The sequence below is a fragment of the Periophthalmus magnuspinnatus genome, chromosome 7 (assembly GCF_009829125.3).
Source record: "Periophthalmus magnuspinnatus isolate fPerMag1 chromosome 7, fPerMag1.2.pri, whole genome shotgun sequence".
NCBI classification, from domain to species: Eukaryota; Metazoa; Chordata; class Actinopteri; order Gobiiformes; family Gobiidae; genus Periophthalmus; species Periophthalmus magnuspinnatus.
This window is the reverse complement of record NC_047132.1, coordinates 32,871,620-32,892,207: the sequence shown is the minus strand read 5'-3', so window position 1 is coordinate 32,892,207 and position 20,588 is coordinate 32,871,620. Positions and strand designations below refer to the sequence as shown.

The window sequence follows — 20,588 nt, the reverse complement described above, 5'->3', positions numbered from 1 at the left end:
TCAGTTTTTAGACATGATCTTCACTTCTTTATTTACCTTTTATTTATACTTTCGACAGCCTGATTAATGACTAAACGCACGATTCTAACTGTAAATGTCCCTTTGCAGTGGCTCACGGTGAAGATGTCGGACTGTAAACATGGCGGCCTGCACGAGTCTGCACAAGAACACGTCAGTCTGGACCAAAGTGCGTGTTTGTCTCCGGACCAGGGACAGATACTGGGTCTAACAGACATGTCCGAATGCGACTACACCCACCTCCAGCACATCATCCAAACACACATAGACACCCAGAGACAAAACCCGGACATCCACACAAACCAGAACACAAACATGGATAAAAACACAATAATATCTCCGCTATCAACTGTACAAGCCATAGACCTGTCCACCGCATCTGACGGACACGACGGACACGTTTTACCTGTGGAGAAGACGCCCACTTACGGAGAGGTACCTGGTTATGTGTTGGCCAAAATCAAAGGAGGGGACACGACCGCTGCTCCGCCGGGCACCTGCTCCGTCACGTCTCTAACCAAAGGCTCCTCCGCTGCAAGAGTCTGTTTGGAGAAGAGATTCAGCGCCGTCACAGGAGCTTTGGGACAACAAGATCTTCAGTCTTCCGTCCTTAGCGAGTGAGTAATAATAATGTCACGTTGTGTTTGTGTTTTTTCCCCATAAAGGTGCACTGTGTACGTTTTCTGGAGGAGGATGCACCACCAGTTTGGCTCCCTGGAGACGTCATTACTTAGTCTGAATTGATGCACAGTATGACATAAGACCGGTCTGCCCCTGGAGGATCCTACACCTTGATGTTCGCGCGACTCCAGAGGCACCAGCTGCTTCAAATACCCGTTTGCAGCTTTGTAATGGCATTTTAGCAGCTGCTCTCTTAATCCGATGCGTTTGTTTAGCAGAAACCTTCCTCATTGTGCCTTTATCTGCACGAATCTGTACGCGTGCACTGAATCGGCTACAAATCTCTTAAAAGTGCGATGATCACGTTTAAGTTTTTGTTAAATATCTAAGATTTTCACATCTCGCCCGAGGTATTCAACTGTTTCACGCTATTTGGCACAAGAGAGATGCATTTTCTTTCCCATATTGCTTGAAAATGGCGTTATGTTTAATAATGTGGAACGTTCTTCTTAAGTAGTTTTTCCTTTAATTGGACTTACCTGGCAACTGACATCGATTTCACTGACCCAAAGAGCCTTGAGACACAATACCAGGCCATGAAACAACTGGAAAACAAAACAATTTTACCTTTATGACACTTAAACACAATTCGCATGAGAATTTAGAACATGGTGCAGACGTAGACAATCATGAGCTCTTGTGTTAAAAGTTCCCAAAAGTTCAACAAACAAGTGAGATATCGAGTCAGTGTATCAAGTCGTCCCTTATAAACACATTTTATAAACCTTTAAATTAAATATATATTGTCTTTCAGCTTTCTGACGGTGGTCCAGCAGCCTCCAGAGACACAAGATGCAGGTGCTCACCCCATTCGTCAGAGGTGGATCAGGTGCGACACGAGAACCGGCTCGCTCATAGGACTATTTAACCCTGTAAACAACATTTGTGGAGCAGTAAGTGGCTTTGATTGTCCTTTAGCCTCATTTTAACACCAGTAAAACACATATTGAAATGTTAAATTGCAGGTCATGCACCAAAGCTTGATCATTCCCAAGGGACTTCCTCTGAATCTCTGCCCAGAAAGAGTCCAAGCCAGAAACCACATTGTAAAACCCAACTCTCCATTATTAAACGGTGTGAAACAGGTTTTTAAGATTTGTTGTTGAACTTTTTAGAGCTTTTCTCATCCACTTTCGATCTCGTTTGTAGATAAAAAAACCTCCCCGGCGCCTAAAAGCGTTCAGTGCGCGAAATCCACAGCAACCAAAGACACGTCCGATTCTCCTGGAGACACTGGGAGCGGAGGGAGGAAACGGGAGAGTGGAGTTGTCCCCCGGAGCCTCCGCAAAGAAAGACACAACAGCAAAGAGCGAGAGCGCAGGTGAGTTTATGTCAGAGCGGCGTGAACATAAACGTATCACATGGAAAAATCTACTGAAGTAAAAGTATTAAAGTACCTGTTATTTGTTAAAGTGTAAATGTAGAGATTATTTTGTTCAGCAGAAACAATTCGAATCAATTTCTTAACTTTTCTTATGAATTTTGTGTATTTATTTTTTGCTCAAAGCTGAAGCGTTAAAAAAAATCAACCAAAACAAAAATATCGCCCTCTGCTGGAGATTTAAGGCCGATATCCCACGCGCTAAAAAGTCCAATGGATATACTGTAGTTTTGTGATTTAATGTGTGTATTTTATGAACAGTGTGTGCAGGTAGTGGTTTAACAAAGAAATACTGATGTTAAGAAATGTTTGTCTCTTAAATGTAGAGATAAAACTGAAATATCCAGTGTAATGTGATTATCCCAGTGTCATGTTGTAAATGTGTGATATTTTTGTGACAGTTCAGACTCTGTGATTCTCTGTCCCGTTGGCAGAGACTCTAAACTAAAGTGTTGGTATCAGAGCTGAAAGTTGAAATAGTTTCCTCTGAATAAAACACACTCTGACTTTCAGGAGGAGGATCCGTGTTTGTTGTGACGAGCTGAACACACTCGTGCCGTTCTGTCACACACACACCGACAAAGTCACAACTCTACAGTGGACCACCGCCTACGTCCGGTACATCAGCAAGATCTATGGAGAGGCGTTGAGAGAGGTGTGTCTGAAACACACACAGGCACGCACACAGGCACACACACAGGCACGCACACAGAAACACACACGGGCACGCACACAGAAACACACACACAGAAACATACACACAAACCCACAGGTACATCAACAAGATCTATGGAGGCGCGCTGAGAGAGGTGTGTCTGAAACACACACGGGCACGCACACACAGGCACACACACACAGGCACGCACACAGGCACACACACACAGGCACGCACACAGAAACACACACACAGAAACACACACACAGAAACATACACACAGAAATATACACACAAACACACAGGTACATCAGCAAGATCTATGGAGACGCGCTGAGAGAAGTGTGTCTGAAACACACACAGGCACGCACACAGGCACACACACACAGGCACGCACACACAGGCACGCACACACAGGCACACCCCCACAGGCACACACATGGGCACGCACACACAGGCACACACACAGAAACACACACACAGAAACACACACACAGAAACATATACACACACAGGCACACACACACATTTAAACACACACATGTGCTCACATGTGCTCCTGCTTCACACAGGACTTTCAGAAGACTTTCACAGATAAAGATGGACTGATGCTGGACCCGTCCTCAGTGAACGCTCTGATCCTCCAGGAAACACAGAACATTTGTATGACAGTGGAGCCTTAATCCTGCTGCTTTATTTATGAACTCAGGTATTTCATAATCGTATGTTTTTTACCTTCACTCCATCGTCAGGACGTGGACTTCTTCTCTGGTCTGTTTCTTGAACAGGGTGGTCACAAGGGGGCACTGTTTCTCTGTTTTTAAATGTTATCTTTCTTTAACTGTCCCTGTGAATGAATTTTCTGATAATAATTCTGTTTGTTGAACACGTGTGCAGTTTCAAGTTTAAAGGTTTCCATGTTTTTCCATATTTTAGTTTAATAGTTTAATAGTATGAAATATTTAGATCACTATTTGATATAACTTATTGCCCTGATGCTGTTCATATGTAGAAAGGAATAGTTTTTACTGAAAAGTGGCTTTATTTGTCTTTTCTTACAACATGTCGCTGTATAATCTTACTGTACATACAACAGTCAAAATAATAAATAGTATTTAAAGTCATGTAAATTTAATAGTTACAGCACTGTCAGTACATAGTGGACGAGGTCATGGAGGGACTAAAACTGATAAAAAAAAACAACGTTTAGATTTACATCTTGATTCATAAATGGTTTGGTTGTTTTAAAAATCCAGATACTTGAATTCACTACAAAAAAAACATAAACTTTAAAAACAACTATCAAAATGTAGGCAGTTTGTGGGGACCTGGGTCGCTGTTTCATTGTACTGCTTCGATGCTCAAGGCTGTATCCAGAGTGTAAAGTGAAAGTATTTTACACAAAGATGTGTTCTGTCGTTGAGGTAATTTACATTTAAGGGCCATTATACACACACATTCTGTTCAGAGCTGTATTGTTTTGAAGACTATGTTAGGTACAAGAAGCATAGAAACATGTACAGTTTTTACACAAAAAATCTCTCCTTTTCATTTCCCGTCAAGTCCTGTCATCAGACAGTAGGGGGAGCTGTGCGGGTGTCGTCTTGCACTCTGATCCTCTTCTTTTACTGATGTTGCTTGGTGCCTGTCATTAATTGTTCTGAGATTCAAGTTGCTCCCTGGATGTTTGTATTTTTCCTCACAGTGTATCACGTTTGCTGTTTCTCTTTTCATAGTGTGATACATGAATTCACTTTTGTCATAGACATCGTTCACCTTCCTCCAGTCCCATCACCTCTGTTTGCTCGGGCGACCGGACTCCGCTGGTCTAAGTTTAATGGTTTTTGGGGTTTGAAGATTTCCCATGAGGGGCTGCCCCTTGGCAGGCTGATGTGTCACAGATTCCAGGGGGTCCCTGGTGCCCAGTCCTTCCTACTCTGCCTGACTCTCCAGGCTCACCGGGGTCTCCCGGGGACCCGTCACGTCCGTCCTTCACAATACCAGGCACTCCTGGGAGACCTGCGGACACACCATTCAAATGTGAACAAAGAAACATTTTTCAGCGTGTTTTTGTTGTCGGGACCACCCCGCCCTGGACACAGCTGCTGAGGACACGTCTTTACCTTGGTATCCCTGGTCTCCGACAGGACCCTCGATAGCTTTGCCGATGGGCCCTTTGTCACCCTGTTCACCAACGTCACCTGTTAAAACCAAAGTTATTCTGTCATATCTGTGCTCGCTGCAGGTCTGTGTCTGTGTTCTTCTTACCTCTTGGACCAGGGTCTCCCAGCTCTCCTGGAAGCCCCCTGTACCCGGGGGGCCCTCGGGCGCCTGGGTGTCCTATAGAACCAACTACACCAGGGACACCAGGGGCCCCCGCGGGGCCAGGGCGACCCACCAGTCCCGGAGCCAGGGGTCGTCGGAGGTTAGCTGCCAGCTGTGCGATCTGATCTGAAGACAGACAACACCAGACGGTTGGTCACGTTTCAAAAATGACATAGTAAACATTTTATTTCCACACTGACCATTAATCATGGCTCCGCACAGCTCTCTGATGTGCTGCTCGCTCACCAGTTTACCCTAAACAGAACAAAGTGTAAATCTGCACCTGTACATGTGTCATGTCTGTTGAAGAGTTTTCCAGGGATTTACCGGGACTCCAGTCTTCCCTGCGATTCCGGGCATGCCCTGTTCTCCTTGAAAGCCCATTGGGCCTTGTTTTCCTGGGGCTCCTCTGGCTCCGAGCTCACCCTGTGGTCCTGTCACACCCTTCGGCCCCAGTTCTCCACGTTTCCCTGCCTAAAAATATAAAAAATTACAAAACTTATTAAGAATTTAAAGTCTTCCCAGCACTAAAATGAATCAAAGTTTAAATTCAAGCCAAGTTGATTGAAGCATAACATAAAACAGATCAGCTAGGGCACATTTCAGCACTGAACTGGCCAAAAAGACAAGAATTAAAGGTATTATATTATGTAAAACCGACTCTTGTGACTTTTTAGCCATGTTTTAATGCTGTTACTGTGTTTTGTTTCATTCGCACAGTCTCCAATCTCCAAAGCTCAAAATGCTCTTTTCCACCTTGTGATGTGGTTTTAAAGTTAACAGCTCCTTTTACCTTTAGTTCAGCTGAAATTATTATCCAAATGATTCTAGTGAAGGTGTGTGAAGTTTAAAAACACAGTGGAGCACTTCCTGTATCGCCACATGATGACATCACAAGGTGGAACAGAGTGTTTTCAGTTTGAGAGAAGAAGAACTCAGCGTAAATCTGCAGGTTTGTGTGTTAAACATGTGAGAATGAAACAAAACAACTCCAGGTCTGTGTGTGACGAGGAAACATTAGAACAGATCAAAAAATAACTTAATATGGGCCATTTAAATCATAAAAAATCTAAACACTTACTTCTCCCTTTTGACCCACTGGACCAAACGGACCCTAGAATTCAAAATATTATTAAATCTCACATGAAAATAAAAGACTTTGTTTACATTTGAACATAGTAACGACGGGTACGTACAGGTTCTCCATTCTCTCCTGGCAGACCATCACTGCCTGCTACACCCTGAAATTAAAAAAACTAATTATTTATACAGTCTATCAGTCTTAAAATGTTAGTTTATTCAGCTGTTTTAATGCATTTACAAAGTCTTACAGTGTGGAACATTATATTTCACTATTTACCATATCTCCTTTAGCCCCAGAAGCGCCGACCGGACCCTAAAAGAGAGAGAGCGACTGTGAGTGTGGAAGGAGAGAGCAGTGGGGAGTCAAACCTGAGGAGAAGGAAATCATGGCAGTTATAAAGACCGGCTTTGTCCTTCTGAGACTGAACAAGAGGCCGCCTGTGCGAGCCCGTCTGACTGCAGTACACACCCCCAGCCACTAGGAGGAAGACTGGACCAAGCGTCTTATAAACTACAGTGAGTTCAAAAGGTCAGGCTGTTGTTTTGACATATATCTTTTGTTTAGTTTGATGTATTCTTTCATTCTTAACAACAATAAAACAATTAGTTAGACCATTTGTTACCAATTTATAATAATAATCAAACTTAAAAATGTTTAATAACCTTAATAAAGCATGAACTATGACTTTCAATTAATTTCCTAACAGATTAATTGTTTATTAAGAATTATTTAGGCTTAACTCCTTCATGAAACCCTCACATTATCTCTTAACCCCTGTAAGCAGTTCTGAATCTTTCTTAATAAACTATTAATTAAGTGTTTGTTCATGCTTTATTAAGGCTAATGAAGGTGTAGTTACTAAAAAATTCAAAATAGGTGTAAAACTTATCCCAGCTAACCCAATTTTTTGGTCACTAAGTTTCAGGGTTCTACGTCTACAAGTGAGCTGGCATCTTTAGAGACGATATGCTTCAGGAAACACACAAACTTACTCTTTCTCCAAACTCTCCTCTGATTCCCGTCGGCCCGGGCAGACCAGGATCCCCCAGAGCGCCTTTCATCCCCTGCAGTGGACGGTAAAAATCAGTAAAACACATTATAGGTTTTAACAATGATTACTCCTGATTTATTTGTTGGCTCTGACCTGGAAACCCTTGATTCCTTGAGGCCCGTCGTTGCCGATTGGCCCGATTCCTCCCTGTTGGACACAAAAAGTCATATTATTTAAGTTCATTTAAGTGTGTTTAAGTATGTGTCTGTTCTGAATCTTTTATCTATTATTACATGAAAAGAAGTAATTAGGCCTGTCAATCATTCTACCTACACAGAAGCAACTAAACAAACATATTTATTTGCTGCTGCTCGGGTCCTGACTAGAACCAGGAAGTACTTCACACATGTGTCCTGTGCTCAGGTCTCTGGCTCCTGTAGCTCAAAGAATAGACTTTAAATCAGCTCTGCTTGTGTATAAGTCTCTCCATGGCCTAGGTCCAAAGTATATCTCCGACATGTTAGTGCCACATGAACCATCTCACACTCTGAGGACTTCAGGGATCGGCCTCCTGCTGGTCCAGAGTCAGGACTAAACATGGGGAATCAGCGTTTAAGTTTTATGCAGCTAAAACCTGGAACATTCTTTCTGAAGATGTGAGACAGACTCTACTGTGACAATGTTTAAATCCAGGCTCAAAACGGTTCTGTTTATCTGTTGTGACTGAAAGGTTTTTATTCTGCCTCTTCTGTTTTAATGTTAATTTTATGATGATTATTTGTGATTATTTATGTTTTTATTTGTGTGATTTTAATGCTCACTTTGAATTACTTTGTGTTCGAATTGTGCTGTACAAATAAACTTGCCTGGCCTATTTATGTCCATATTTTATTTTATATGTGGCTCAGTGGGTAGAGCACCCCCAACCTCCTCAGACCAAGTTCTGTTATTGTGTCTTTAGGCAAGACACATCACCCATATTGGCTAGTGATTGTGTAGATTGTGGTGTGTGTGTGGGGGTGTGTGTGTGTGTGTGAGCTGTTGGTGTTGGTCGGAGGGGCTGATGGTGCAGATTGGCAGCCTCGCTTCTGTCAGTCTGTCCCAGGGCAGCTGTGGCTACAATGTGTGGAGTAAAGGAATAATGACAGGCTTCAGTGAGCCTATAAAGCCAATTACAAGTATACAAGCATTATTATTATTATTATTATTATTATTATTTATTTTATTTTTTTATTATTATTATTATTTTATTTTGTTTCTTGTTTCTTGTGTTGTTGTTTTTTGTTTTGTTTTTTTTTGTTTTTTTGTACAATAGGGTTCAGCTTGTGGAATAGTCTTTCAAAATAAATGTTGTAGATAAAGTGTAGTAATTCGTGCAGGGGACAACCAGCTCTGGTGTTGGTCTAAACCTTTTCTGATTAAATATGTATAAATATTTCTATGCAGCACCGTTTATTTGTCTCCATATTTTATTTTTATGTAACAGAACGTGTAGCAAGTCGTTAAAATGTGTTCTATACTTTTCATTTACTTACAGCTACTCCTCGAGGCCCTGCTATTCCCCGCTCTCCTGGGACCCCGATATCACCCTGAAGGAAGACACAGTTCAGTAAAAAAAAATCCCCGGATTATGTAGTTTTAATAACACTGTAATCTCCCCCAAATTTTACAAGATACATACAGGAATACCTGGCTCTCCAGAGGGCCCCGTCTCACCCGTCTTCCCTGGGTCTCCCTTTGATCACAAACACAAGAGGAAACGACTTTAATAATCTTTTATATTAAGCAGCAGGTATGATTTTGACACGTTTTCATCAGTATCTGTACTTACAACTCCTCCTTTAGATCCCTTTGTGCCGGCCTTTCCCTGGAGCCCCTGTAAAAGACGATAAATAATGTTCAGTGTCTGCTCTAATTGAAATGTTGATTGATCGAATATATTATAATGATATAATTCAATTGATCACAAGCTAAGAATATCATTTCTTACAGGAAGTCCAGTGGGTCCTTTCTCTCCGACTACACCATGTCGTCCAGCATCACCCTGAAAACACAACGGACGCCATCTTAAGGACCTGCTTTAGAGATAATGATCATTTAAACTGTGAGTCCTGCCTTCTCTCCGTCCAGTCCCGGTGTGCCGTCTTTGCCGTCTCTTCCTGGAATACCCTGATGACACGAGACAGGGCTGTTATAAAGGTCAGCTGGACATAGAGGTGTTTGTTTGTCAGGTTTATACTCACAGGCTCCCCCTTAGGCCCAGCCCCTCCAGGCGCTCCTTTAGGGCCAATTTTACCCTGAAAGTGTCATATATTGTTGATCTTCTGCATAACAAAGACATGTGCTGTATGTTAGTGCTGTGTTTACGACGGTCACTCACCATCTCTCCCTTCGGTCCTCTAAACCCTTGTGGTCCTTTCTCTCCAGCGTCGCCCTGGAAGCATCAGATGAAACATGTACAGCTATTCATTTATAGGACCAACTCTGTGTTAGCTAAAGGGCTAAAGGGCCAAAGCTGCAGAACTTTACAGTCGTGTTACAGACAGAGAGGAACTCACTGTTTTTCCAATGAGGCCGGCAGCTCCAGGTTTGCCTCTGAAGCCAGGTAAGCCCTAGGGTCAAAGAAAAGGTCAGGCTTAAGTCTATTCAATACAAAAAGAGCAGGAGGCTAAAAATGGACTTACTCTGTCTCCTACGGCCCCCATGGGCCCCTGCAGCCCCCTCAGACCACGTGGGCCCTAACAAAGACATTTCAGGATAAATATATAAAGAAATGAAGATGTGCCATAGTGATACTACCACAGTAACAGAGTGTGTGTGTGTGAGTGTGTGCGTGTATGTGTGTGTGGGTGTGCTCACCTGCAGACCCACAGTGCCTGGAATACCAGGTGGCCCTGGAGGCCCAGCGTCTCCCTGCACAGGTGAATCAGACTCAGGTGAGAATCACAGACATAAACTGATCACACATGATATTCACTCCTTCACTCACCCTCTCTCCATCCTTCCCAGCCTCTCCTTTATCTCCTTTGTGTCCAGTGTGACCCTGTGGGCAGAAACACCAAAGGTCAGCATGAGGCAAGAGTGAGTATAAATCATGATATTTATATTGTCTTTACCTTGAATCCTGGCATCCCGGGTGGGCCGGGGGGGCCGGGGGGGCATATGGCTGGACACTAAAAACATCACTTATCAGTACAGTTTGTTCTTACTCTGTGTCTGTCTGTGGTGTATAGGTACAAGGAACTTACAAGAAGGTCACCGTTGAGATCTTGAAGAGTGCCTGGGAGTCCCTGAAATAACAAAACACATAAATGTTACACCTGTCCTACATTTAAACCATTCAGATGATGAACTAAACCAAACAGCCACTAGATGGCAGTAAAAGCATGTTTACCAATCCAACAAGAAGAACAATACACCTGATAAAACATGTGTAAAAGGTCCTATACTCACAGGAGGACCATCAGGACCAGGTGGGCCGGGAAGTCCAGGAAGCCCCTCGAGACCCTGTTACAAACAACAGTGAAGATCCATTTGACCTTTGAACTACGGCAGAATACACAACTAAACTGACTGGTGAGTAATAACTATTTGGGTTTTTTAAAAATACAGCATGTCACAAAAACACAAAAGATTGTAAATTGCATTTGATTAAAAAACACTCACAGTTGACCCCTGTGGTCCCATTCCTCCTGGGAGGCCATTAGTTCCGGGTAAACCCTGAAAATAAAACAGTTTTGTTTTGGGACAAAGGCTCATATAAAGTATAACTTCAACATCACATTTGATCTGTTTGTAAAGAATAGATCAGGGCTGTGCACTCACTGGGGCTCCCGCTCTCCCTCTGCCCTACGGAAGACACAGAGGGAGCATTAAGTCACATCAAAGTCCACATTACAGTTTTTGTGGTTTTAAGGCTCTACTTACCGGAGGCCCGGCTGGTCCAGGAGGTCCTGCTTCACCCTGTGAGGAGACACCAGACCACATCAGAACATCGCACAGGTCACTACTTTCATTATTCAAATATACTCCCACTATGGTGGACACGACTGAGAGCAAGTTATGACATCTCAGAATAATTCAAAGTGACCTACAGTAAATATATTCCACGTCTGTGCTGAGACCCCACATGGTTCTGCTGCTTGTGTCTGTTAAACCTTCCTCTTGGTCTCAGCCTATTGATCCATCACAGCTGTATTTGTGTTGTCTTTGAGGTGAGAGCTCTAAAGAACCCAAATAAGCCTCTCAGCACACAGACATCCCCACACTGCCACTATCAGACAAGCACTAAAATGTGCAAAAACTCTTTGTCATTTCTCCCTATAATCTTGAGTATTCCTGTCAGGTCTGTGCGATAACACTCTGCTAATCAAAGTAATTAGCAGCACTTGTCAACACACTTCCTCATTAGAGTTTGATTGTCTGGGCTTTATCTGCCTCGACACTAAATATGTAGCTTCACAGTCAAGATTCCTGGGTGTTTTTTCCCAACATGTGTTCTACCGGGATAACAATAATGAGCTGTCATTGGAATAAAGCATAATAGTCATAACATAAGAGACAACTGCTATAATTAGATGTGGAGGACAAGTGAGATTTCTGTACAGTTTTGTGTTTAGCAGAGCCTTTCAAAGCAAAAATGACTCTAAGAAACAGCAAGATTATGTAGCTCCAAGCAGTTGTGGTGTTATTTAAGTGTGTAAGTTGTTATTTGCACATATATTGACCCAAGTGGTTACAAAAATGTAGTTATTTCTGCAGGTGCGATGGTTTTTCGTGGATTTTTACATCCGTAGAGTAATATTGGCTCTTACATTTTCAGATTTTAAAAAGTGAACCAAACCAACTTCCCATTAAATGTCTTCTCCTCATCTGTCGGTGGATTATACCTGTTCAGCACTAGACCCACACACTTCATCCCGTGAGATTCGCTGGAGGCAGTAAGCATTCCGGTCCGGATTAGAGGGAAAATCCGATTTTGATCCCTCATTAAAAGTATTCCCACCATGAGGCAGAGTTGACAAATCTGATCTGACAGTTCGACTTTACCTTGTCTCCATCTCATCCCCCCTTTTCGATAAAACTAAAATCTCCGAGTTTGTTTCCATGTGTCCACTTACTGCTTCTCCTGCGGGTCCGTCTTTTCCAGCTGGACCGTCAGGACCAGTCAATCCCTGAACAAACACATTGCATTATGGGCAATTTAAAATGGCCGCTGCAGCTTTCAGTTCACATTTACGGATTTACGAACTTACATCCACTCCGGGTAGTCCAGGCAAGCCCGGTTTTCCTGCTTTTCCGGGAATTCCAGCTTTTCCTTTGGGTCCCTATAGAAAAGAACATCTATACATCACTCATCCTAAAAAAAATCCTAATCCGTAAGACTTCGTTGAGGTTAAATACTTACTGCTTTCCCTGGCAGACCAGCAGGGCCCGGTTTACCCTGAAACACACAAACATTTAAGTGATCTATTCTCCTAAAGGTGCAGCCAATAAGCCAATATTCCATGTTTAATACAAAATGTCCGACTTGTGCAGGACCTAGTGAAGAATAAACATGTCTAAATTGGCCCAGTGGAGGATGGTCACATGATAAAACCCTCCGTTTGGTTTGGGGAGAGACAGGGGGGCTAAAGGTGTGAGCTGAAACTCGAGATGCTCTCACTGCGCTGGGGAATGTATGAATGGGCCCTCTGTGTCCCGTACAAACTTTACCAAAAATATCTCCTATTAAAAGGTCCAAACGCTTCCCCCACACGGACCATTTCAGACTTAAAATGTTAATTGAAAGTGGGAGCAGAGTAGAAGTAATGACTCACCAGAGCAAACCTATCGCCAAAGTGGGATTTTGCATAATCTAATTTCCTTGTGTTTTTTACAAATCAACTTTTATGATTTCAGCAAATTAAAATAGACATGTGCACCTGAAATGTTTTATCTACTTAAAAAACAAACAAACAGATTAAACAGAATTAGGGAGTCTTTTTCTTTTGATGCTCATAAAAATAGTGATACGTGTTCTCTATGAAAACTAAACCCTCCCATTTGAAAACACGTTATTATTTAATCCTGGGGGGAGGGCAGGTGGGCGGAGTCACTAACATAAAAGTACAACACCTGGACACATCAAATTCATTCAAGCAATGATTTTGTCAATAGATTTAGGGGCAAAACATACAAGATGCACAAGACGTACGTCCTAACTGTGAGGATGTGTGTGTCACTGATTATACTTATAACGACAATCATATTTATTATTCATAAGTGTGTGGACACTTTGAGGAGACACACAAACTACTTTCTGTTCATAAAATACATTTTCAGATCAGTGTTTTTTTCACTACATGATTTAATTTAATAACATCCACAGTTAGACTTAGTCTCAGGGCAGAGGGTGTAACTCACATCTGTGCCATCTTTTCCTGGAGGTCCTGGGGGTCCTGGCTGCCCAGGGGATCCTCTGGGGCCAGGCCTCTGAAAGAATAATAAACAAAACAAATATGCATTATAGAATAAACCAGATCATACTGGAAATGTAAAAATGTGATAAAACTGACATAAATACATTTGATCACATTCACCAGTGCACAGTGTGATTCAGTGCAGCACAATAACAGCTGCACCATCTGCTTTGGAGAGAATTTACTATTTTTCATCGCGGTGCAATTTTTTTTTAACTTCAACCAAAATGCACAAATGTCGTGCGTAATGACGCAAAATCCAACACTGGCGCAGAACAACTGTAAAAGTGTAACTTTTAAGAGCTCGTGTTTTTCTAGTTCAGCATTTCTTGCTTTTTATTTGTCTGAAAGTTTGACTAAGCTTCTGCCTCAAACCTGGAGCTGAATGAACAGAAGCGGCTTTGTGCGCGCGGATCTGCAGTGCGCGCATTCCACAGGTTCAGAGGAAACAACCCAGACTTAATCCACCGTGCGCAGCGCAGACACCTGCGCACAATTAAAATGCACAATTATAACATCTCTCTATAATAATCAATAGAGAGATGTGTCTATGTAACGTGCCATAAACTGTCCCATCAAACACCTGCGCGCTCCTGGACAATCCCAGACACAGCAGTAAACTCTGCTCTCATCAAATAATGGAACTGGATCTCAGTCGGTTAATCGCCGCAGTCTCTTACGCACCGTTCTTTCTAAAAGTTTAAATTAAATGTTAAAATCAGTCCTGTAGAGTCTTACCTGTGCGGATGACCACGTCAGGAGTTGGCACAGCACAAGCACACAGAGCGCGGAGACCCTCGCCATGGCTCCCGCTCGCCCTCACGAAACCGATTCAAAGAAACACGGTCAAATCCCCGGTACCCGGTCCACAGTCCCCCCTGCGCCCGTCACGGAGAGGCCCTTAACGTGCAGCGTACAGGACCTGAATGGAGTCCTCCCTGGTACCAGATAAACCCGAGTCTCCAGTCGAAGGGGCTGAACTCACAGCGGACCGCACAGAGGGGCGAGGGGGGTCAAAGAGGGACTGCTGAAGGACGCACAGGGATGAGGGGAACCATTTCGGACACGAGTGGGCAGAGCTAAGGATCTGGTATGTGGCCTTAGGAGGGGGTTCTCACAGAGCAGACACAGGGTTTACTGGAGTTTCTGTACATGTATAAAAGCCCAGCTCAGACCCCTAGAACAAGATTTCCGGATTGAAGTGAATGGAAATCTTAACACTGCATATCTTCATTTTGTCTAAAGAAAGAAAAGCTGAAATCCTCCTCCACACTCTCCCTCCGGCTTCACCAACTCACTCCAGCTCCAGCATGAGTCACACCAATACATTTACATCAGTTTACTGCCAAAAGACGCCACTAAAACAGAGTAAAGTGAATGCATTCTGACAGGCCCGTTAAAAAGAGACGAAAGCAACTCCAACAAAGGTTTTATAAAACAATATAACTTTTAATTCTGCTCGGTCAATCGCCAGATGTTCAGCCAAGAAAGTTTCATTTATAAAGAATTCAGCATTTTTGTAAAGTTATTAACATTTCATTATTTAAATACTACAACTTACAACATGGGAAAAATAAGTGCAGTTACAAAAATGCATCATGAAATTTCAAAACCAAAATCATCGCCCTGGATTTAAATTCTTAAGCTATTCTCATCTCAATATACAGCAGATCCAAAATGGCAGCCAAGGCTTTTCAGTTCTGCTTAAAGACATATACTGTACCTATATATTTTACAATCAACAAGTCATGTGACATTTTTGGCACAATTTGAACAAAGAAAACTTCCCCAATCTGCAATGGAGCATTTTGTGCAACTTCACTTAACCTACTTAAATATAGCTTAAATCATGACATTCAGTCTTTAGTTCGTAACACTGGGTCTAGCAGAAAACGCAGTCAAACTTCTTACAATAAAGAACAGAACTCTTCTAAATGTATTTGAAGTGCAAAGAGTAGTAAAGTTATAAACGCTATCAAGTGTACATTATTGAGAACTTAATGTAAATCGGATCTGATTGGCCCTTGAGAAAATGAGTTCGTATTCGTAGTCCTTTGAAAGTGAAAAAACGTATAAATATCTACGCAGAGATAAGGCCAAAAGGTCTTTCAAAGTCCTTTAAAAGTCACTCGTTACTTCTTCGTTCCGTTGACGACTTCCTTGTTATTAATTGCTAAGTCTGCGGACGTGTTGATCCCGTTGGAGGGGCTTGAATCCGTATCCATCGGCTCAGATTCTTTCCCGTTTATCTGCTCTTCCGCCGTTTTGTCGGAGCCGCTTTCCGCTGACCCATTTAGAGCCGGCACAGACTCTTGCGACATCTCCACCACTTCGTCTTTGTCTGTGGTGGGATTATATTCAGTCCGTGGGATTTTTTCCTCCCTTCCCGACAAAAGAGAGGCTTTCGAGGTCTTGAGCGGCGTTTGCTGACCTGTCGTTTTGTTACAAGCGTTTTTAACTTCTTTCTGAGGCGATCCAAAATCCTCGTCTGAGTCCGCGTCGTCGTCTCTCTTCTTCTTTGGTGGTTTTTTGATCTCGCCGTCCGTTTGCATAGCGCTGTCCGCTTCCTGGGTGCTGTCCTTCTGGCCCGAGCCGGTTTCAGATGTAGCGTCTTCGTTTTCAGCGCTGGGAGAGTGTTCCATTCCTTCGTCGTCCGTGCAGTCGCTTCCGTTACTTACGATGTTGTTGTTGGTCTCACTGCACGCGTTGCCATTTTCGACAACTTCCTCTTTTGGTTCAGGAGACGCTTCGGGTTTTATTTTGTCGTTACTTGTTTTCTCAGCTTTTGGAGACTTTATTTTATTATCTACAGCGTCTTCTTTCGTGTCCATTTCTTTAGCCTTAGCTCGTGAGTCGTCTTTCCCATCACCGTTCCCGACAACTTCCGATCTCTTCTCTGCTTTGCGGAATTGTCTCTGAATTTTCCTGGGACACCACACAAATTTATCCTTTGGCTCAAAGTGCAGATAGGCGTAACGCACCAGCTCCTGGCGTTTCTGCTTGTCCAGAACGGCAAACAGGAAGTAGTCCAGGACGCTTCTTTTGACACTGCTCAGGGTCTTCCTCACCAGAGTCTCCTCCAGAAAGAAGTGCACGAGAGGAGCCTGATAGTGCTCGAAGCCCAGCTCCCCCAGGCTCTTCAGGATCCGGGTGATGCGCAGATTGTTGTGCATATTCCTAAAAAAAAACAAAAAAAACCCCCAAATGGTCAGATTTTTACGTATCGCTTTTCCATCTTCAAGACACTCAAAGCGCTTTACATCAAGAAACCACTCACCCATTCATACACCACTTAAGTTGAGATCTGGATTTAAACCGCCAACCTTTGGATCAGTGGGCACTCTACTAACTGAGCCAGTCGCCCTTTGTACTATATCGACTTAGTGTTTAAGACGGACATGTCAGACTCAGGCCCATGGGCCCAATTTGTCCCTCGATATAATTATATTTGGCCCGTGAGATTGTATCAAATATGTATTAGAACATGCACCTCTAATACTACGAATCCCAGAATGCTTTGCAAATATGTTGGTGCTGGCCCCCACCACTTCTGTTGACACTCGTTAGCATCTGCTCCTGTCGCCTCACTCAAATTTAATCCACCCCTTCTGAAAAACATGCAGATGTTGTTGAAATTTTTCAATAAATATTTAGTTTGGCCCAGTTTTAATTTTGTCCCTCGGTGAATTTGAGTTTGACGCCTCTGGTTTAAAACATAACAGATGGAACAATAGTTTTTGGGGATCAATATTTATCGTGGGACTTTTTCTTTGCTCTAGTGGAAATATCTGGTTGATTTTCTGAACCACAATGAGATTTGAGCTGAAGGTGGAATTATAAACGTCTATGACTCATTAAAGACAAAAACTCACTGCTTAAGCGCTGCATTCTGTTGTTAATTGCAGCTCATATTTTTAAAACAATCTTGTACATTTAAAACACTTTTTGGGGATACAATACAATACAAAGTTCACCTCTCGCCGTTTCGTGGATTTTACACGGTTAAACGAGGGACCACTGTAATTCTACTTTATGGTTTGGTCTCAGTTTTATCGTTTATCGTCTATATTTACTTCAGAATTATATGGCACTTCAAAATGTGTTACGGTGACAGGCCTGATAGCACTGATATTGAAAAATCTAGTGGATCGGATATCGGCTTCAGACGATACCACATTTTGGTTTATAAACTATTGTAATAAGAGGATTTACCCAGCAGTGTTGGCCCAAAACATCTCACGCAAATACACATTTCTAAAAAGCTGTTCTGTAGTTCCAAAACACAAAAACGTTTGGATCATTTTACCATTTTCAGTATCAGTCGTTATCGGGGATCGGCAGAAACTTTAAAGCCAAAGTATCGACATCAGTATCGGACCAGAAAAAGCCCGATCTCTAAATTTAAGTACAAGTATAAGAGTTAAAATCTGAGCAAATACTATAACTGACCGCTCCAGATTCCCGAAGCGTTCCTTCCAGTTCTCGGCTCGCTTCACTTCACCGGTGTCTTTGTCGACCAGGCGGATTCCGTAAAAGCCCAGCATCAGTTCATACGATTCCACAAGTCTCTTTTTGGCGTCCTCGCTCTTCTTGAAGGCCTACGAAACACGGGGGATCGTTTAATGTGTGGACCGCAGAAACTGTTCATTCTGAGAAGATTAAACTGACCTCGATCTCCTTCCTGGTGAGTTCAGACGCCATGTAATTGACCCCTGGTTCTCTCAGCGGGAAAAGCCTAAAACAAATAAATAAGTAATAGCAATACAAGCTATAAAAGGCTCGTGTTAAAGCGTCAAACAGAACATTTTCACGTACCACTGAATATATGAATGAACTCGCTCCAGTCTCTTGTAGTCGTTTTTCCAATCCTTCAGAAACGAGTCGATGTAGACGTCTGTGCGTGAAATCCAAAACATTATTGACATTATTTCAGTTACAGAATGTGTCCTACGTGTGCAGTAACAAACAGGACTCTACCATCTGGAGCCGAGGGGGATTTATTGAGATAAAACTGCAGGTTGTTCATTTTATCCTCGGGGCACTCGTCGTCGGTTAAGTTCTGAGAGAGAAATAAACACGTGCACGTTTACAGACTGTACTTTGAGTCGAGGTTAAATTAAAAAACTCACAGGATATCCTCTTCTGTAGTTCTGCATGTCCTTCGCTGCTCTCATGTTCCGGGGAGTCGGGTGCCACTGCAAAAAGAAAAAGATTTAATATAAGACGGATACACATGTTATGACGAGGACAGAACCAGGAGGACAGAACCAGGAGGACAGAACCAGGAGGACAGAACCGTGAGGACAGAACCGTGAGGACAGAACCGTGAGGACAGAACCAGGAGGACAGAACCAGGAGGACAGAACCAGGAGGACAGAACCAGGAGGACAGAACTGTGAGGACAGAACCAGGAGTGCAGAAGCATAAGGAGAGAACCATGAGGACAGAAGACATGAGGACAGAGCAATGAGGACAGAGCAATGAGGACAGACCCATGGACACATGTGCATGAGACAGGCCTCAGTCTCAGTCCAGACTCAGACATTGTGTCATGTTTAATCTCACATTTCTCACATGCTGAGTTTCTGCTGGTCTGTGCTAACACTGATGCTAGTGCAGTTAGCCTAGCAGAGCTAGCATTAGCTGAGCTGAATAAAAGCAGCGCCTCCTGGAGTTGGCTGCAGAGCTGTGCACACACAGGTCTAATCACACACGGCTCATTTACGGCTCTTATTACATCACGTACAGACACCAGTGTCCAGGATGTCTTGTTTTTGTCCTGGTTCGGCCGCCGGGGCAGGCTCTCTGCAGCAGGGTCGTCTCCATCACTCTCCGTGTCCCAGGTGGAGTCGTACTCGCACACACAGTCGTCCTCCATCACAGAGAAACTCTTCAGAAACGTGCGCAGGAGAAGCGAGCTGCAGACGCGTTTGGCTCGAGTGAAGGACATGTACAGAGTCAGACTGTCCTCATGCTGAGACCTGGACCTGCGCTAACGTCTCTGCCACCACACGCACCGGGAGCGCGCGCGCGAGCTCTGCCATCGACACGGGAGCGCGCACCGCTGCTGCCTTCAGGGACACCTGGGAAAAAACAGAGTCTGAAAGAGACTGAAAATGAGTTCATCCCACTGAAACACACAAAGAAGCAAACATTATGATGCTGAGCGCGTCTGTGCACATCTGTGTTTATATAAATAAATGTGAGGAGTTAAACTGTTCACTGTTCACGCAGACTCAGGACAAACTCTGAAATATGGACTGACGTCACTCTATGAACAGTTACATATTTGACATATTTGACATATTTAGCTCATGAAAGAAGAAGCTTCTTCCGCTCTCATGTTATAGACGTGACACAAAAGGGAAAACTGTTTTACTGCACAAAAGAACACGCCTTCAGTGTGTTATTTGTTATGCAGATGCTCATGTTCTATCCAAATAATATCAGCAACCTCAGATTAATTTTACATCACAAAAATAGTTTGTGATTCAGCTGCTTGTCCCTGAGAGGGTGAAGTGTCCTCCTGGAGTCCCCTCGTCTCTGTGTGGTCTTAAATGTGACTCTTTCATGTGCATCACTTGACATTAATTGGTGACATGACTTTTTTACGCGGCGTCTTCACCATCAGGAGGTATAAATAGTCTGTCTTTATCACAGGGGACTGGGCGCTGAATGGCCGCTGGTGTGGGAGTCTATTTTTGGTCTTAGTTACTGTGGAAACCAGCGGGCTCTGCAGGCATCCAGGATTTGGTGTTGCTATTTAGTGCCAGAGCTTCTTCATAAAATACATTCACGGATGTTTTTCCGCTGGTTTCACGGTGGATGGATGTTTCTTTGGAGGTGGAAAATCATTAACTGTAGCTGTTCTCACTGCAGATTCATAAATATTTGACAATGTAATGGCTCAAGTTTGTGTAACGAGGCTCCACCAGTGCGTTTTGTGTTCAGTGCTGCAGAAAACAGGACAAAGGAACGAGTGAGAGATTCAG

At 43.2% G+C, this 20,588-nt stretch overlaps 3 protein-coding genes across 3 annotated transcripts; 1 reads left to right on the top strand and 2 right to left on the bottom strand.

Annotated features, from left to right (window-relative positions):
• Positions 1-123: 123 nt before the first annotated feature.
• LOC117373075 (uncharacterized) lies at positions 124-3,418 on the top strand. Its single transcript, XM_033968931.1, has 6 exons — positions 124-635; positions 1,454-1,592; positions 1,665-1,773; positions 1,849-2,020; positions 2,594-2,735; positions 3,308-3,418. The coding sequence occupies exons 1-6, from the start codon at positions 124-126 to the stop codon at positions 3,416-3,418; spliced, it is 1,185 nt and encodes a 394-aa protein (XP_033824822.1).
• Positions 3,419-4,495: 1,077 nt separating this feature from the next.
• col9a3 (collagen, type IX, alpha 3) lies at positions 4,496-14,622 on the bottom strand. Its single transcript, XM_033969250.2, has 32 exons — positions 14,335-14,622; positions 13,541-13,609; positions 12,543-12,578; positions 12,391-12,462; positions 12,256-12,309; positions 11,063-11,098; positions 10,961-10,984; positions 10,802-10,855; positions 10,589-10,642; positions 10,384-10,425; positions 10,252-10,308; positions 10,125-10,178; positions 9,995-10,048; positions 9,820-9,873; positions 9,694-9,747; positions 9,516-9,569; positions 9,379-9,432; positions 9,251-9,304; positions 9,126-9,179; positions 8,967-9,011; positions 8,817-8,870; positions 8,671-8,724; positions 7,289-7,342; positions 7,137-7,208; positions 6,421-6,456; positions 6,257-6,301; positions 6,142-6,174; positions 5,388-5,534; positions 5,261-5,315; positions 5,004-5,186; positions 4,859-4,936; positions 4,496-4,754 (listed from the first exon to the last, which is right to left on the bottom strand). Exons 1-32 carry the CDS (start codon positions 14,398-14,400, stop codon positions 4,570-4,572), a joined length of 2,037 nt encoding a protein of 678 aa, XP_033825141.1. The 5' UTR covers positions 14,401-14,622; the 3' UTR covers positions 4,496-4,569.
• Positions 14,623-15,073: 451 nt separating this feature from the next.
• ogfr (opioid growth factor receptor) lies at positions 15,074-19,635 on the bottom strand. The gene is made up of 7 exons (XM_033969213.2): positions 19,343-19,635; positions 18,726-18,791; positions 18,574-18,655; positions 18,412-18,490; positions 18,265-18,331; positions 18,046-18,194; positions 15,074-16,773 (listed from the first exon to the last, which is right to left on the bottom strand). The coding sequence occupies exons 1-7, from the start codon at positions 19,544-19,546 to the stop codon at positions 15,729-15,731; spliced, it is 1,692 nt and encodes a 563-aa protein (XP_033825104.1). The 5' UTR covers positions 19,547-19,635; the 3' UTR covers positions 15,074-15,728.
• Positions 19,636-20,588: the final 953 nt, after the last annotated feature.

Excerpts from the sequence above, each read along its gene's own strand:
- ogfr (XM_033969213.2), bottom strand. The coding sequence starts at position 19,546 with ATGTCCTTCACTCGAGCCAAACGCGTCTGCAGCTCGCTTCTCCTGCGC. Across the intron at positions 18,332-18,411 it reads GTTCATTCATATATTCAGTG|GCTTTTCCCGCTGAGAGAAC; the intron begins GTACGTGAAAAT and ends TATTTGTTTTAG. Across the intron at positions 16,774-18,045 it reads CGCTTCGGGAATCTGGAGCG|GAATATGCACAACAATCTGC; the intron begins GTCAGTTATAGT and ends GTTTTTTTTTAG.
- LOC117373075 (XM_033968931.1), top strand. The coding sequence starts at position 124 with ATGTCGGACTGTAAACATGGCGGCCTGCACGAGTCTGCACAAGAACAC. Across the intron at positions 1,593-1,664 it reads TAAACAACATTTGTGGAGCA|GTCATGCACCAAAGCTTGAT; the intron begins GTAAGTGGCTTT and ends GTTAAATTGCAG. Across the intron at positions 2,736-3,307 it reads ATGGAGAGGCGTTGAGAGAG|GACTTTCAGAAGACTTTCAC; the intron begins GTGTGTCTGAAA and ends TGCTTCACACAG.
- col9a3 (XM_033969250.2), bottom strand. The coding sequence starts at position 14,400 with ATGGCGAGGGTCTCCGCGCTCTGTGTGCTTGTGCTGTGCCAACTCCTG. Across the intron at positions 10,049-10,124 it reads CTGGGAAGGATGGAGAGAGG|GGAGACGCTGGGCCTCCAGG; the intron begins GTGAGTGAAGGA and ends TCACCTGTGCAG. Across the intron at positions 5,316-5,387 it reads CAGGGAAGACTGGAGTCCCG|GGTAAACTGGTGAGCGAGCA; the intron begins GTAAATCCCTGG and ends TGTTCTGTTTAG.